Source organism: Eleutherodactylus coqui, chromosome 1, assembly GCF_035609145.1.
Source record: "Eleutherodactylus coqui strain aEleCoq1 chromosome 1, aEleCoq1.hap1, whole genome shotgun sequence".
In the NCBI taxonomy this organism is placed as follows: domain Eukaryota; kingdom Metazoa; phylum Chordata; class Amphibia; order Anura; family Eleutherodactylidae; genus Eleutherodactylus; species Eleutherodactylus coqui.
This window is the reverse complement of record NC_089837.1, coordinates 444,859,756-444,875,248: the sequence shown is the minus strand read 5'-3', so window position 1 is coordinate 444,875,248 and position 15,493 is coordinate 444,859,756. Positions and strand designations below refer to the sequence as shown.

General features: G+C 41.9%; 1 protein-coding gene across 4 annotated transcripts in view; it reads left to right on the top strand.

Annotated features, from left to right (window-relative positions):
* FRY (FRY microtubule binding protein) overlaps positions 1–15,493 on the top strand; it is a 304,066-nt gene that overhangs the window by 125,068 nt on the left and 163,505 nt on the right. For all 4 annotated transcript variants that reach the window (XR_010787154.1, XM_066582996.1, XM_066583004.1 and 1 more), the window contains exons 3-4: positions 1,794–1,847; positions 10,954–11,093. Coding sequence is in view for 3 of the 4 variants with exons in the window: in XM_066582996.1 (XP_066439093.1) it covers positions 1,794–1,847; positions 10,954–11,093 (194 nt within the window). In the remaining variant the exon portion in view is untranslated. The remainder of the gene's footprint in view (positions 1–1,793; positions 1,848–10,953; positions 11,094–15,493) is intronic.

Sequence of the window (15,493 nt, the reverse complement as noted above, 5' to 3'; positions counted from 1 at the left end):
CAACTATAATGCTATCAACCAAAGTATAAGAATTATTAAAAATCTAGATAAATCTGTTAACTTATTAGGTGCTGAATACTTTTGCAAGGTACTGTGATGAGAAAGGCATGGCATCTACAAAAGAGAGGGTGGCAAATGCTATGTCATGGCCTCCTTGAGATCATTGGATGTTCTCACCATTTTTAGTTGTAAATCCTCATATATTCCTAAGTCTTGAGCTGAACACTGCTGTTTTGATACGCTATGAAGCTGTGTTATCCACCAGATGCTTAGGTTGGGGGGGGGGGGGTACATACTTTGGCATTTCTGCAATGAACCGACCTTCAGAGCTCGAAAAATGCTCAGTAGCCTATCCGCATCGGTGAGGTGAATGGAGCTGTTTAGTATTTCATTCCTGCAGATCTGACAATCTTTTTGTACTAAATTATCAGCTTTTCTTTATTTGTATTGACTTCTGTGGCTTTTACATTTCAATGATTGACTTGACATGTCTAGCTGTTCTGATGTTTGGCAGCTGCAACGGGATCTCCAAGACACTTATTGCACTTCTATAGCTCTGTTAATGAGGATGCTTCCACATCACAACTGTCTGATTTACATGGTGCTTTGTCTTCACTATGTAGCATAATAAATCTGTATTTAGTTAAATGGGTTGTCCGCGTTGGACAAAACCTCCTTGTTAGAAGGCATCCTTTCTCACCGCTGGATCTTTTGTAGGAACTTGGAAACAAGTGTTTAATTTCCCAGCAATGTCTCAACAGGGAAAAATAAAGCATTACACAATTCCCATTGAGATCTATAGGCTGTCCATGTAATGAACCCCAACCTCCAAAGCAAGAGACTCTTTGTAACCGATCTCTGCTCTGTGTAATAGATGAGGGTTGTGAATGGAAGTTATTAATTAACTCCAAATTTCTTCAATTGGCTTTTAGAAAATGGTTTTTCTAAATGAGACAACCCTTTTAAAGGGAATGTGACATCAGAAAATGATCTACTGTAGAAATCAACTTTTTTATGTCCAAACATATATCTATATATATATTTTTTATAACTCTTCAAGGAAGATATACAGAAGTAGGCATTAATTGTCATATAAAATTATGACCACGTAATACACATTTCTATTACAGAGGCATTTCTGCCTTTATCAAGCAGATTATGGTATGCCTTCCTGAAGAGGTACATTGTTAGAGCACGCCTGAAGTTGTGTGAGTCAGGGATTGCCCAAATAGTTTTAGGCAGAGCATTCCAGAGGACTGGTGCTGCTCTGGAGAAGTCTTGGAGGTGGGAATGACCTTCATACTATATGATGGTGACAGCTCACCTCCTCCCAAACCCAAAGAGAGCCTTCAAAGTAGACGACTTCCTATTCTTCAGAGGAGGAGAAGTATCTCTGTCTACTGGTAACCTTCATTTAAAACATTATGGATATTTAATGTAAGTAATGGAGTATTATTAATGCATGACACCAGGAAACATTTTGAAGTCTCCTGTTATGAGTCTTCTCCATTGTTAAATTTCTCATATGTTACATTTGGTATATTTTGGGGTGAACATATTGTAATTGCTGGTCCACTTTATTACAATGTTGGAGATACTTGTTGATGATTCTTGATTCAAATTGCACCTTGCTTTTTAGATTATTTATGACCTTGTTACTTACATGAGGGTCAGTATACCTTGTTCTTCTAGAGAACAGAGTTGTTATGATTGTAACTCCTAGATGAGGACATGCATTAGCTGTGGTTCAGCCAGTAAGTTGACCATTGTTTTCTCATTTTCTGTATCTATAGGAAAAACCCTTAACAAAATCACTTCAAAGAGGAGAGGACCCCCAGTTTGATCAAGTAAGTGATATGAAGAAGAATCTTTTATATGTGCTATGATCTTTAAATATATTTGTGTTTTGATTGGTATCATGTGTATGTTTCTCACATATATTCATGCACACATGCAGGTATAGGAAGGTTGAGTTTGAATTTTGCTCAGATCTTTGTGTGTTCTCTTAAAGGGACAGGAATCTAAAGTTTTCTCCTAGAGCTTATCGAGTGTGAACACTTGGTGATCTCTGGTACTTTCATTGAAATGAATGGAGCGATGGCGAACTTGTATGTTCTCCACTCCATTCATGTGAAGACTACCGGGACACTTGTTCTCAGGATTGTTGTGAGTCTCAGGAGTTGACACCCCAGCAATCATAAAGTTATTCCCTATCCTATGGTAGGGGATAACTTTAGATTTTTACACAACCTCTTTAACATATAGGTAAGAATTTATTAGGACTAGTGTTTCATACACCAGTCTTAATCCACACTTTGTTGGACTAGCAGGTGCCAAATGTATTAATAAATGTGGTGCATCTTTGGCTGTCTGTGTCCCAGAAGTTGACATCTGTGCCTGCAATGAGCAGGTGTAGATTTTCGCTATAATTTATGGCAACTTCTAGTGTACATTACCGTAAATCGACCAAGGTCCAGTGGAAGGCCCAGTGTCCTTTCATTATACCTGCCCAGTGTCCTTGCCACTTTTGAAAAGTCAAAAGAGAAGTGCAAAGTAATCAAAAAGTTGCAAATTGTGGCGCAAAAGTAACTTCTTGGTGCCAGAAAACTTGTGTAAAACTTTTAATAGACCCAACCTGTTTAGTTCTGATAAGTCAACACCAAGGTCAGACTGATAATGGCCTATGTCTTAAAGATCACCAGCCCTTTACTATCTACTGTAACACGTGGAGACTTGATTTGGGTAGCACTTGCATCTGAGGAGCCAAAGACATAAGTAGAGCGTAACCTAAAGTGTAGAGGAAATGTTTACACTTCTAATTTTGTGTTCCTTGCTTTGGCTTAGAAAAAAAGCGATTGTGAGTGTACCAAGCATTAATTCTCGCAAGGGAATGTTTCTGCTTCTGGAGACCGCCAGCTGGCAAAAGGGCACCTGGTGCAGGTGGAGGCTAAGATCAGGATTTTATTGACTAAGATCCAGTGGGATAAAACAACTTGTATATTCTGTTGTACCCACATTAGTCATTGAACATATATCCAGAATCTGTGTCTTTTTTGGCACATTGTTATGGTTTTAGCTCAGCTTTAATGAAAGGAGTTATTTGTTCTCCCAGACCTATTAAGTATGCCCCCTGTCCTCCTTCATTGCTGTTCTTGAACGGAACAATTCTCCAGACTGGTGACTTTTTCAGATACGGCGACTATGAAGTAAGCAGACTCACTAAGCCAACTATAATAATGCCTCTGTTTATTAAGGAAAAGGTTTCTAGTTTTGCTCTGAATTGTTAGTATAGGAGCTCTGGCTGGAATTAAGAAACTTCCCTGTAAATTAGTGCTCTTATCACATATAAATAACATTCATGTAATTTGTTCATTCACAGCTCTGGCTATGGATAAATAAGCCGTTGTACAGAAACCCCGGAGGGCAGGGGTGGACCAGTTGGACCACTTCAAGAGCCAGTTTGTTTGTTTTTTGTGGTAGCCAGGTTATAAGTAGGGATATAGCTACAGGGTGTATCGATGTTGACTTGCACCCTAGTGTCAGAGGTGCCCAAGGGCCCCTGTGCCACAGACACCACTGCTATAAATATTACATGGTATGTGGGGGGTACTTTTACAGTTCTTGCATCGAGGCCAGGAGCTTTTAGTTCCACATCTGACAGTTAGGATACATTATTATATAATCCAGAAAGCTAGAGGCTAGAACATTTTTAGGTTTTGGCTACCTGGTTTCAGCCATGCATTAGAAGAGTGCATAAACTACACTTATGTATAATGTTACTATCCATCTAGCACAGGTCATAACATGTAAAACGGCTGAGAGAACTCAGTTTTTGGAAAAATTCCTGCTACCGCTTGGAAGGCAACAATTCATCGACAACCTAACAGTTTGCAGGGAAAAAGTCGTCCATCACATTAAAGCTTCTTCTTCCCTTACAACAAAAGGCAGCAAAACCAGCCGTATCATAATCAAGTCATGAAAATTCTTCTGGTGCTGTTCTCTGGATTGCTGTTCCTCTTTAAGGGGATGTTCCCATCTTAAGCCTTTCATGGTTGAGATGTAAATACCCACGTCTGTGTGCTGTGCACCCTATTGAAGATTATAGAAACAGGCAATACGGCTGTATTACGTTGTTTCCATAACCCTCATACAACTGAATGGGAGTTACAGAAAATCATAATACAGAAAGCTATACTTTATCCAGAATTTAGGAGATGAGAAAACAACGTAGCTTGCCGTGCCATGCTGTTTCCATAACTCCTATTCACTTTAATGAGAGTTATGGAAATGGTGTAAAACAGCCTACTTAGCTGTTTCCGTTATCCCAACGACCTCCAGGCGGAATAGGATCTTGAGAGGCCATACTGGAGATGGATGCAGAAACCCACCTCTGGTACCCTCCTCTTTTAAACATTGTATGGCATAATCCTTTTTGTTAAGAGTTGCCCAATAGGTTGATCACAGGGTGTCCTACTGCTTAAACAACCTTGCGAGCAGCTGTTATCTGTGGGTGAACGTGGCAGCAAGTATTCAGCTTCCTGGAAGCACCACCACAGGGAACAATTTAAGGTGTGCCAAGTTATATAGTTGTTGGTCGGTCCCCAAGTGAATAGAGCGGAGGTTGCTCAGATGCGCTGCTGCTCCACTGACTTCAGTGACCGCTTCGGAGATTACGGAGTTCAAGCTCTTCATCAATCTCTGGCACTGTCAATAAAGTGAATGGAACGACAGCAGACTTGCACGATCTCTGCTCCATTCACTCAGAGACCGACTGGACTTATCCACTATTTTTTGGATAGTGGTTAACTTGAGATCTTGGCACAACACCTTTTAACGCATTACATGATGCCCCAGAAATCAATGAGTGGTGTATAGAATGCACAGTTGTGCTGGTTTCTCCTGAGAGGTGCTCTTTCATCCCTGACTCAAAATGCCCTAATAGGATATTTGAATAATTTGAATGTAGATTTTCCAAACCAGACAACCCCTTTAAAAAGCATACCAAAAAATGCAAAGTACATTAGTAAATATGATGTATGGTAATGCGGAGGTCAGAGATCCCACACTAGTCATTTGTCCATTTTTTTTATTTATGGAAAACTGATTAAATCATTTAGGGAAATTTAATTTCGAATTTATGTTGTTAGTCGTTATTTAGATATTTTACTACTATATATGTGCTATAACTTTTATGCTACTAGTATTGCATAGTGACAGTTTAAATGCAGTATATAAGATGAGGTTGTTCCTAGTTTCTCTCCATTTCCACCCAGAATATGCTACTTTACTTTTAGAACTATAACTTTTATTGAAGAAACATTAAATATAGCAGAATTTTGTAGCACATCATTTTCTGGGGCTGAAAATAAAATGCCAAAACTTCCGAAAAAAAACATAACTACAAAAATAAAATCCTCCCACACATTTCCCACTGTTACTAAATTAGTCATTCATTCAGTTTTGAACACTCGTGTACAGTGATGCTGGTGGCAGACTCGATTATGACTGTTTCAGTGTGTCGAGGTTTTTGCTCTTTAGGGTATTGAATGAAAAAGAAAAATACACATTTTAACTTATTTTACATTGGTTTGACCTAGTTTAGTTTCGAGAAAACCCTTTTAATTGCGTTTTCACTTTATAATGTCTTCATGTTATTAATGGTATTGTCTGCCATTGAAATCGATGACCTATTCTCAGGATAGGTCATCAACAGTTTATCATGGGGACCTGTAGCTCTCCTCCCATACAGATCAGCTGTTTGCTGGGATGGTGTATTCAGTGGGAACAGATCTGTCATATATCAACGCAGGCTGTTGAAGTGTGTCAGCTTCTGGCAATGCAGCAGTTCTGTACATGAGTGCACCAGCCTGGCTAATAGCTAACTGGGGGTGGTCCTGGGAGTTGAACCCCCATCCACATCAATTATTGATGACTTATCTTGAGAATAGGTCATCAATATTTTAAAAGTGTACAACCTCTTTTTAAGTCATTCCATGAACAGAAAATTTTGGAAATGAAGCCCCAAAACCTTTTAATTGAGCACTTTTTTCAACAAAACTACAGGGAAATAGTATAAGTGTGTGTTCAAACCTGTGTTGTGATTTATGCAGCCCCATTATAAGGCAATTGGATCCATCTGGGTGTGTCAATATCTGTTTGAGTTATCTGCCATAACAGGCATGGCTCTGTTATAGGCATAAATGATGCCAGAATATGGATATAAACAGAATCTGCCTGTCATAAACTTTATGCGCAAACAGACACTTGAAATTCTATTAAGTCTTAACACCAAACTTTATGAAAGTACATTCTTCTACCAGAGAAGGTTGCATTCCGTCATATGGCTGGAAAGATCATTTTCTAAATGAGTATGGGAAAAGGAAATGGTTTTATAGCAATTCACATAAATTGCTTCCCACCTTTTGCCCTCTGTTCCCTGTGCTTCGATATTTAGCTTATTTTCTCCTCTCCGATCGCTATTTTTAGTTCTCTTATTTAGTTCCATGTGACCCACCCAGGGTTTTATTACATCATGTCCTTATAACTATAAGCAGCTTTACACAAAGGTACTTTTCTGGGTGGATACACAAGACACTTAAAATAGAGGAAAAGGAAAATTTGTATAAGGCGGCAGTTAATGTTTCATCACTGGTGACGTCATTCTTTTATCGTCGGGAACACTGGGTAGGTGATAATGGCCCCAACACAAAAAGATAAAGTAGACTGTGAGAACAGCCCGGGGCTTAGCCAGACACTTGTACGACTTCTACTTAAGGAAAGGCAGTGATGAAGATATTTGGCAGCCTATTTTAAGCAAAGTTCCGAATGTCAATGTGCAGAGGACTTAATGAGGTCAGAAAAGGCAGAACTGGTTATCTATATAATACATTGTTCTTTCGAGACGGACTCTATTTCATCTCTGCTCATTTCACATTAGATTTTAATTGAGAATTCGGTTTCTATGGAGAACACAAAAAAATGCAATGAGAATTGTTTGCCTTTATCTTTAAGTAATGGTTCAGTCATTTTTTATTATCTTTTGATAACTCTTGTGTAGCAGACTATGGGATGTAGCAGTTCAAAAGTTTTTACAGTCATCCAAGCCTGGATGAAGTTCAAGAGATATTCCAGCCAAAAACATAAATTCTTTGACAAGTTAAAGTATACCTAATTTTTCAGAAGAAGCTGTCGTGTGTACATGAAGAATAGCACTATTTTTGGCCGTTTTATAACTTTATATTCTGCAACTATCAGTTTTCCCCTCTGCTGGCTCTATATCTAATTCTCAGTTTTCTCTGAGCTGGTAGAAGAAGACTTCTGCTATGATGTCTTCTATACACTACATATAGAGGAGAATAATTGCCTTAATATAGTTCGTACATACTACGCAGCACTTTACATCACTTAGAGGAGAATAGAAGATCCTGCTTCAAAACTGCATCATGGAGGATATTATACAGCAGTAATGAGCAGTGTAGATGTGATATCATTATTACCTTGAGAAGCCAGGTCTGTGTGAACCTTTGCTTCTGTCGTTCTTCTTCGTCCTCCCCTTCTTCTCTATAGACTTTTATGAGCAGCGGAAATCATCACCCTTTTTCACTTCTTATGTTCTGTCTAGTTATCTTTGTTACTATAGGTGGACTTAACATGAGAACAGGCTGTGGCCAGTAAATTAGAAGGAAGGGAGACCCCTTTTGGCCCGCACTTTAGATTTGTGATTTTGGAAAACAACCAAAAGTGCAAATCACTTTATCACATTGGTTATCACATGAGCACAAGTTTGTTGAAAAGTTAGCAACCATTTAAGAAGATCCATATTGTAGCCCTCTGGGTTCATGCACAGACTGTATGGTAGCACATGGAGTACTTAAGCATCCATATATACTCCATATGCCCCCCTACCTTTGGTCTCTAATAAGTCTAATAATTATTTTAATTGTCCCATATGCTTTGCCACTAAAATTCAGCATTCAAGACATACTGTTCACTGTACATACAGTGGGCAAAAGGGGCAATTGCACAAAGGTTCACTTAGGGACCTTTACTTCCCAACAGCAAGATATGGAATACTAAAATGTTACCTCTGTTAATCTCATGGTTAAATAAAGGACCCACCTGGAAATTGGCTTCTAATTAGAGATGAGCGAGTATGCTCGGTTAAGGCAATTACTCGAGCGAGCATCGCTTTTTTCGAGTAACTGCGTACTCATCTGAAAAGATTTGGGGGCGGCAGGGGTGAGCGGGGTGTTGCGGGGGGGGGAGAGAGAAAGATCTCTCTCACTCTCCTTCCCCCGCTTTCCTCAGCTCCCCACCCGCCGCCCCCGAATCTTTTCGGACGAGTAGGCAGTTACTTGAAAAAAGCGATGCTCGCTCAAGTAATTGCCTTAACCGAGCATGCTCGCTCATCTCTACTTCTAATCAATTTTCAGCCCAGGAGTTTCCACTCGTTTTGATTTGGCCCTGACCCCTGCGATCAGCTGACATTACCAAGTATAACAGGCAGTGTGTCCTCATACTGAACATTCATTATAAATTGAGTCAAAAAGAGTTAACGCAACCCTCCAGTGTTAGGACAAAATTTTGTACTAGGACCAGAGAGAGCATGGGGATATTTTACCTGCAGTTGTTCTTCTCCAATGGTTCTTTGATCCACTAGTTCTGGGTCCCGTTTTTGGCCATCCAAAATGGCTAACATAATCTTCTTATCTCCACCGTGCATTTGTAGTGTTAGACAACCATTGCTCTATAACTGCTCTGTGATTGATTAGGGCTACCCATATTATAGGGCCCCGTGTGGTGCAGAGTGCTAAAGCAGCAGAAATGCAGTTCTAAGTTTTCCCTCGTGACCTGAAGGTTGCAAGTTCAATCCCCGCTTGGTTCAGGTAGTTGACTCGGCCTTCCATCTTTCCGAGGTCCATAAAATGAGTGCCTGGCTTGGTGGGGGTAATAAATAAATGCATCTCCTGAAAGCGCTGCGGAATAAGTTGGTGCTGTACAAATAACAAGATTTATTTTTTATTTATTTTTATACAATGACTGTTGGCCAATCAAAAGAACAATGCATAGCGTGTGTTAGGTAGTTAGAAAATTGTGACGACAATCTTGGACAGCTGTAAATAGGACTTGAAACTGACGGATCGGATTGGAGAGACAACAGAGAAGAGCAACGGCAGTTAAAATACTCCTATTTCCTTCTGGTCCCGGTACAGAATTTTTTCCCAAAAATTAGAGGGTCACTTTAACTTTGTTTAAAGTCTGTATTGTGATCTGCGCCTGCTCACACAACACATGTAAGGTAATTCAGATGCCACACTGTTCAAAACAATTTGCTATACCGTGTGTGTATGTATAAATATATATATTAGACAAGATGCCAAGTTAAATACTAAAGACCCTCCTGTATAAAGAGCATTTCATGGTACATCATGAACGAGAAGTTAAAAAATAATTTTTTTTCTCTGCCTGGACCAGATATGCCTGAGTTTTAAGAAGTTCGTTTATGATGGAAGAATGTGATCATTTAGTGCAACAAGGTCATATTTATACATGAGTGCCCTGCCTTCCACCACCAGCACAGAGCCGGGATTCATCTCTTCATTGGGTTTACTTCCAATAAATGAATGGGTTGAGCAACCAGCTTTCTGGCTAGACTTTCCTCCCTTCCTGTTCCATAAGAGTCAGGTTTTCATTGAAATCCCACCCTTCCTTCCTGCACGGACATGAAAGAGAATGAGATATATTACATGTGCACATAGAATTATTTACTTGGATATATGCTGACCTTTATCCCATTCACATAACATCGCTTCTATATGGAACGTGATGTGAATCATCTGTTTTGTGAATGAAATCATTATTAAGAAGTCCTGTTCTGACTGTGCGATATGGGCGACACCTCGACAGCCAGCAGTAGTCTGTTTTTATAATATACCTTTATATGGTTATGACTTTCTGTCAAATGGATTTTTGTGTGTCTCATTGAAATCCATGGGAGCTGCAAATGCAACTACAAGCACAGTTCTCATTGATTTCAGAAAAAGCTGTGCCTGCAATTACAAGCGCCGGCCACTACACAGGGTCAGAGCAGCGGCTTCCGCTCCGACTCCGGTGCATCTCACCACTGTCAGCGGGCGCTGCCTGGAAAAGCCCTTTACCGTTCACTAGGTTTGTAGGTAGATGCAATGGAAAAATGCTGCAAAAATGGCACATGTGAACCTGATCTAAACACTCTGCTTTACTTATAAGTAGGCTATTGGGACTTTAAAAAAAAATATTATTTGCTTTGCACTTTATGCTTATTCTACCTTTGCTGTAACAAAAGCACTTCTTTTTTATGCACTTCAGCCAGGGTAAACAGGCAGTGCTGCAATGTAAAGCATGGTAGTAAGCAAAAAAAGCTGCACCCCTACCCTGACAAGGACAGATATCAGACTACAATACCTCATACTCTGGTTACACAATGCATCTAACCATGAATTATCGATCATAGCTGAGGAAAGTAAGTAGCGGGTCAACTTTATGAAATGCTACCGACTTGCATCAAGACTACTTCTGGATATCTAATATTTTTTATCTAACATTTAAGTCTATTGTGGTTAGTTATAGAATTTGTGAACCCACTAGCGTGGCTGGACCCATAGACAGTAATGGAAAGAACATGCCCAATCTACTTTCTATTTCTACATGAAGGTGGGACGCCACTTTCAAGAAATTATCCTTGTCAGTGGTCCGCCAGCTCCCATAGGCATTGGTTTGCCAGAAGATGCCATCTATATATAATAAGACAACTAGAGATACATAAAACATACAGTACATGATGATAAATTAAGTTAGTGCAGTCAATAATTGGGCATCCTGTAGGGATCGCCATCTATGAGTGTAATGTTAATGCTCAGAGTAATATAGCCGCACTACTTAATTTGCCTTAATACCATTTTATTCTCTTGCCAGGTAATAAGCTCAATGAGCTCATTGTCCGACTATTGCTTACCCTCCATACTGCGCACCTTGTTCGACTGGTACAAACGTCAGAATGGGATTGAGGACGAGTCGCACGAGTACAGGCCAAGGACAAACACCAAATCCAAAGGGTAACAATGCCTTTTATAAGACATGTAGAATATGAAGCCAGTAGTCATCTGTATGAACAGTGTATATGAAGTCCTACATCGGGGTGTAGTGGGTGTTTTGTGTTACATATAGTAATCATGTCTGACTATAAGGATTTAATGTGATTAGTGGAACTGTACTGATTATATAAATGCCAGCGAAAGTAGTCTTATTTATCATCGAACTGGAGGCATCCATTGTGAGCTCTAGCTAAATATGCAATTTGTATTGCTGCCTTCAAATGTGCAAATAGAGCAGCACTTTGCAGGCGCTTAGATATATGCACAATGGATTTTTTTTTAAATTATCTAATAATGCATTATGTTATCAACTAATATTCCAAAAGTCATGGCATAGCGGTATGTAAATCGATTATGAAGTGCTATCCCATAACTTTTGGCATGTCATTTCAGAATCATAACCTAATGCTTATGAAGTTGTGCGGGCATTTAACATTACTCAATCAACGGTGTCACATATGTACCGGGAAAATGTCATTGAAGGCATTACCAACCACAGTGGACAGCGCAGTGGCTGCCAATGGGTGCCAAATGATCACGACTGATGGTGTCTATCTAGAATTGTCCATGCGAAAAGACAAGCAACTCCGGCAAAAATCTTAGCCAGGTTCCATACACGAAGCCCCACACACATCATGTAGGCCAGTGCAGCATTCTTCAGCTTCCATGTGATATGGGAGCAGAAGATCCACCCAGAGATCAGCTATCGATGATCTAACTTGAGATATATATATATATATATATATATATATATTGTGGGGATTAGCGTTTAGGGTCAGTAGCAGCAGGGGCATCCGCGGCCAGAGACAGTGACACCGGGCAACAAAAAGTCCTTTAGTCCAGGCTTCGCCTGGGTTTATTGCAGCATACAACACAAATAAAACAGGCCTTGACTTCAGGCCAACATAAAATAATCACCTGCTCGTCTGAGCGCTTACTACACAGAGTCCGGCCCTGACTACTCACTTCCAAAACGTCACATAGCCAGTCCGGTCCTCAGACCTGTGGAGGTCTCACCACACCCTCCTGGGTGTTGAGGTTAAGGGCGTCACCCTGTCAACCTCGCCTTTGGCTCTCTCAGCCCACACGCTGGGCTAGCCGGGCTCCTTGCTCCACAGAGCCCTCTCTCTGGCTCTCAGCCAGACGCTCTCTCTCTCTCTAACCTGCAGGCCCAGGCTTTATAAGGCCTGGTACCAGCCTCACCTGGTACGTGGGAGCGGCCATCCCACCCTTCGCTTTGACCACTCCAGGAAAAGCCGGCCCGAACTATGCGGCTTGGAGCCACTTACAAAACTACAACGTGTCAGTAACATAACGTTACTGACACAGAAATGCTGGCTTCCTCCACCGAGCCCAGGCAGTGGGTTCGGACACTTAGCTGTCCTGAAATGCGTCCTTGACGAGGCCTGGGTGTTGGGCTTCGGTCCCATGCTCAAAGTCTCTCTGTCTACAGTGGGCTCCACGATAAACTTTTGCAAAGTCAGAAAGAGCAAGAGCTCCATGTGAGCCAGGCCTTCTCCCATACACACACATTTGCCTTTTTTTCTTGGCCCTCCAGGGTCAAAGCTCCAAGCTCAGGGGTCTCTTTCTAGTTTAGGTACAGTCTTTTCACCATCCTTCTTGGAGCTAACACAGTCCTCCATTTCAATGCGGGTCGGCCTGTGGAGACTTTCTAACTGAGCCTCCAATTGGAAGGTCTCTTCTAGCGCAAGAACCTTGTCTCTGTATTCTTCCAGTTCCTCTTGTAGCTCATGCTCCAGCATGGCCTTGCTATGGATTACAGTCTCCACTTCATTTTGCAGTTCACTGATGAGTTGGTCCTTGGAGCCAGCATCCCTGTGATAGGCTTCTATCACTTGGACAAACTGTTTCTTCACTGTCGGGGTTTGCTTTTTTACATCATTATTCTTTTGCTGCAGTTCTTTCAAGACTTCTGCGTCCACTTGTGAGACCTTCTGAGCCTCAGTCGTCTCCTTTTGTAAACATAAGTTGGCATTCTTTGCTACTTGTAACTCTTTTAGATTCTTTAACAAGATCACCTTTTTCCGTTTCTGTCTGAACGAGGTCTTAGACATCTCAGGTCTCTGAGCCCTTCTTTCAGCCGCTTGGCTATCTGATTTACAGCATTTCATCTTCATGCACAACTTCTCTGAGAACTGCTGAAGCTCTGCTCTGCCTGACACTACTTTCAGGGGGCGCTTCAGGGTTAGTGCTTCAGTCTCTTTCTTAATATTCTCCAGCAGGATCTCCATTTCTGCTACCGGTCGTTGGAACACACCTTTGGGCTTTTCCCGTATCCGGGTTCTCTTCTCAGCATCTGTTTTAGCGCTAATCCAGCTTTGCATTTCAGTGTGCACAAGCTTGTTACGCCTTTCTTTTGCAACTTTAGGAAACACTGACTTCTCCTCCGTAAGCCACTGTTCACACCTCTTTTTTTTTCTTCTCCCAGTTGGATGCCATCTGACATTGGTAACCAAGCTCCACACTAATGTCTTCTACTTCCTGCTGAAGGCTCACTGTAAACTTCTCAAGTTCATCATAGACATCAGTTTGAAGACAAAACAGCTGATTTAGCGCTTCCACTTTATTTGTAGCTCTTGAAGCTGCATCTCTACTGTGTCTTTCTTGCATTCATATGCATACTTGTCTTCCAACAACCCCTTCACCTTTTGGGACAGCTCCAGACACTCACTTTCCAATGTTTCTTTCACTTTTTCAAGTTGCTTCAACAGCTTGGACAGTTTCCCCACAGCTACAGCATGACTCCGTTCCAGCTCCTGGATTTGGGTTCCATGTACTTCAGCTTCCTCATCCAAGCTCATCTGTAGCTGGGACACCAGTCTCTCAAGCAGCACTTCCTGGTTTTCCTTGTGACCCAGTAAGTCTTCCAAGAACTCTGCTTGCTTTTTGGTCTGACTGCACTCAGCTTTCTGTATTTCTAGCTCTTCCTTGAGCTGACTTACTTGGCACTCCCAGTCACCATTTTTCTTTGCTAGCTGCTTTTTTAACTCTGCAACCTGATTCTGCAAACCTGTAGTTTGATTACGTGCATCTGTAGAAGCTCTTTCTAACTTGCAACACGTCATCTCCAACTCTTGGGTTTTCATTTGCAGTTTCTTACAGTCCTGTTCATACTGCGCAGCTTGTGCCTCCAGACATACTCTGCGGTCAGCCTCATCTCTGGCTACATCTCTGAGGTCTTGTATCTCTTCATGGGCTGATGAAAGATATCCCTTAAACTTTTCTTTCTTACTTCTCATCTCTTTTAAGCGCTGTTCATACTGAACATTCGTCTGTTGCAGCAACACTCGGCGATCAGCTTCCTCCTTAGCCAACCTCTCAAAATGCTCCTTCTCCTTTAAGAGAGCTGCACTTTTTGTTTTCAGCTGCTCCACCTCTTGAAGACTACTTTCATTAGCAAACTGTGTTTTCAACTTTTCACACTTAGGGGCTTGTTCTCCCAACACAGCTGTGTGATCCGTTTCAGTTTGTCGTATAAGGGGCTCATTCCCTGTAGTCTTGAGTGACTCTGTCAGTGTAGCCAACTGCTTTATTAAGAGTTGCCTTTCCTCCCGCTGCACCCGCATAGCCTCTCCATGGGCTTTCAGCTGCTGAGCAATGTCCTCCTCTTGTGCTTTCCGCTGCTGAGCCATGGTCTCCTGTTGCTGCACCACATTCTCCTGTTGCAGCACTATCTCTTGCATCCATTGCTTCAGCCATTCCTCCATACTGGCTGTATCTGGTTGCTGCGCCGTTGCAGCGTCCACCCGGGACATCGGGTTACGGCGCGCTCAGACAATCTCTCTTTGGGCGGTTGCCCTTAGCAACGGTTCTCCAGTTGCTGCAGCAGAATGTCCATTAACTGGTGTATGTCTCTTTAAGACCGCTGCCCGCATCCAAACACCATATGTGGGGATTAGCGATTAGGGTCAGTAGCAGCAGGGGCATCCGCGGCCAGAGACAGTGACACCGGGCAACAAAAGGTCCTTTAGTCCAGGCTTCGCCTGGGTTTATTCCAGCATACAACACAAATAAAACAGGCCTTGACTTCAGGCCAACATAAAATAATCACCCGCTTGTCTGAGCGCTTACTACACAGAGTCCGGCCCTGACTACTCACTTCCAAAACGTCACATAGCCAGTCCGGTCCTCAGACCTGTGGAGGTCTCACCACACCCTCCTGGGTGTTGAGGTTAGGGGCGTCACCCTGTCAACCTCGCCTTTGGCTCTCTCAGCCCACACGCTGGGCTAGCCGGGCTCCTTGCTCCACAGAGCCCTCTCTCTGGCTCTCAGCCAGACACTCTCTCTAACCTGCAGGCCCAGGCTTTATAAGGCCTGGTACCAGCCTCACCTGGTACGTG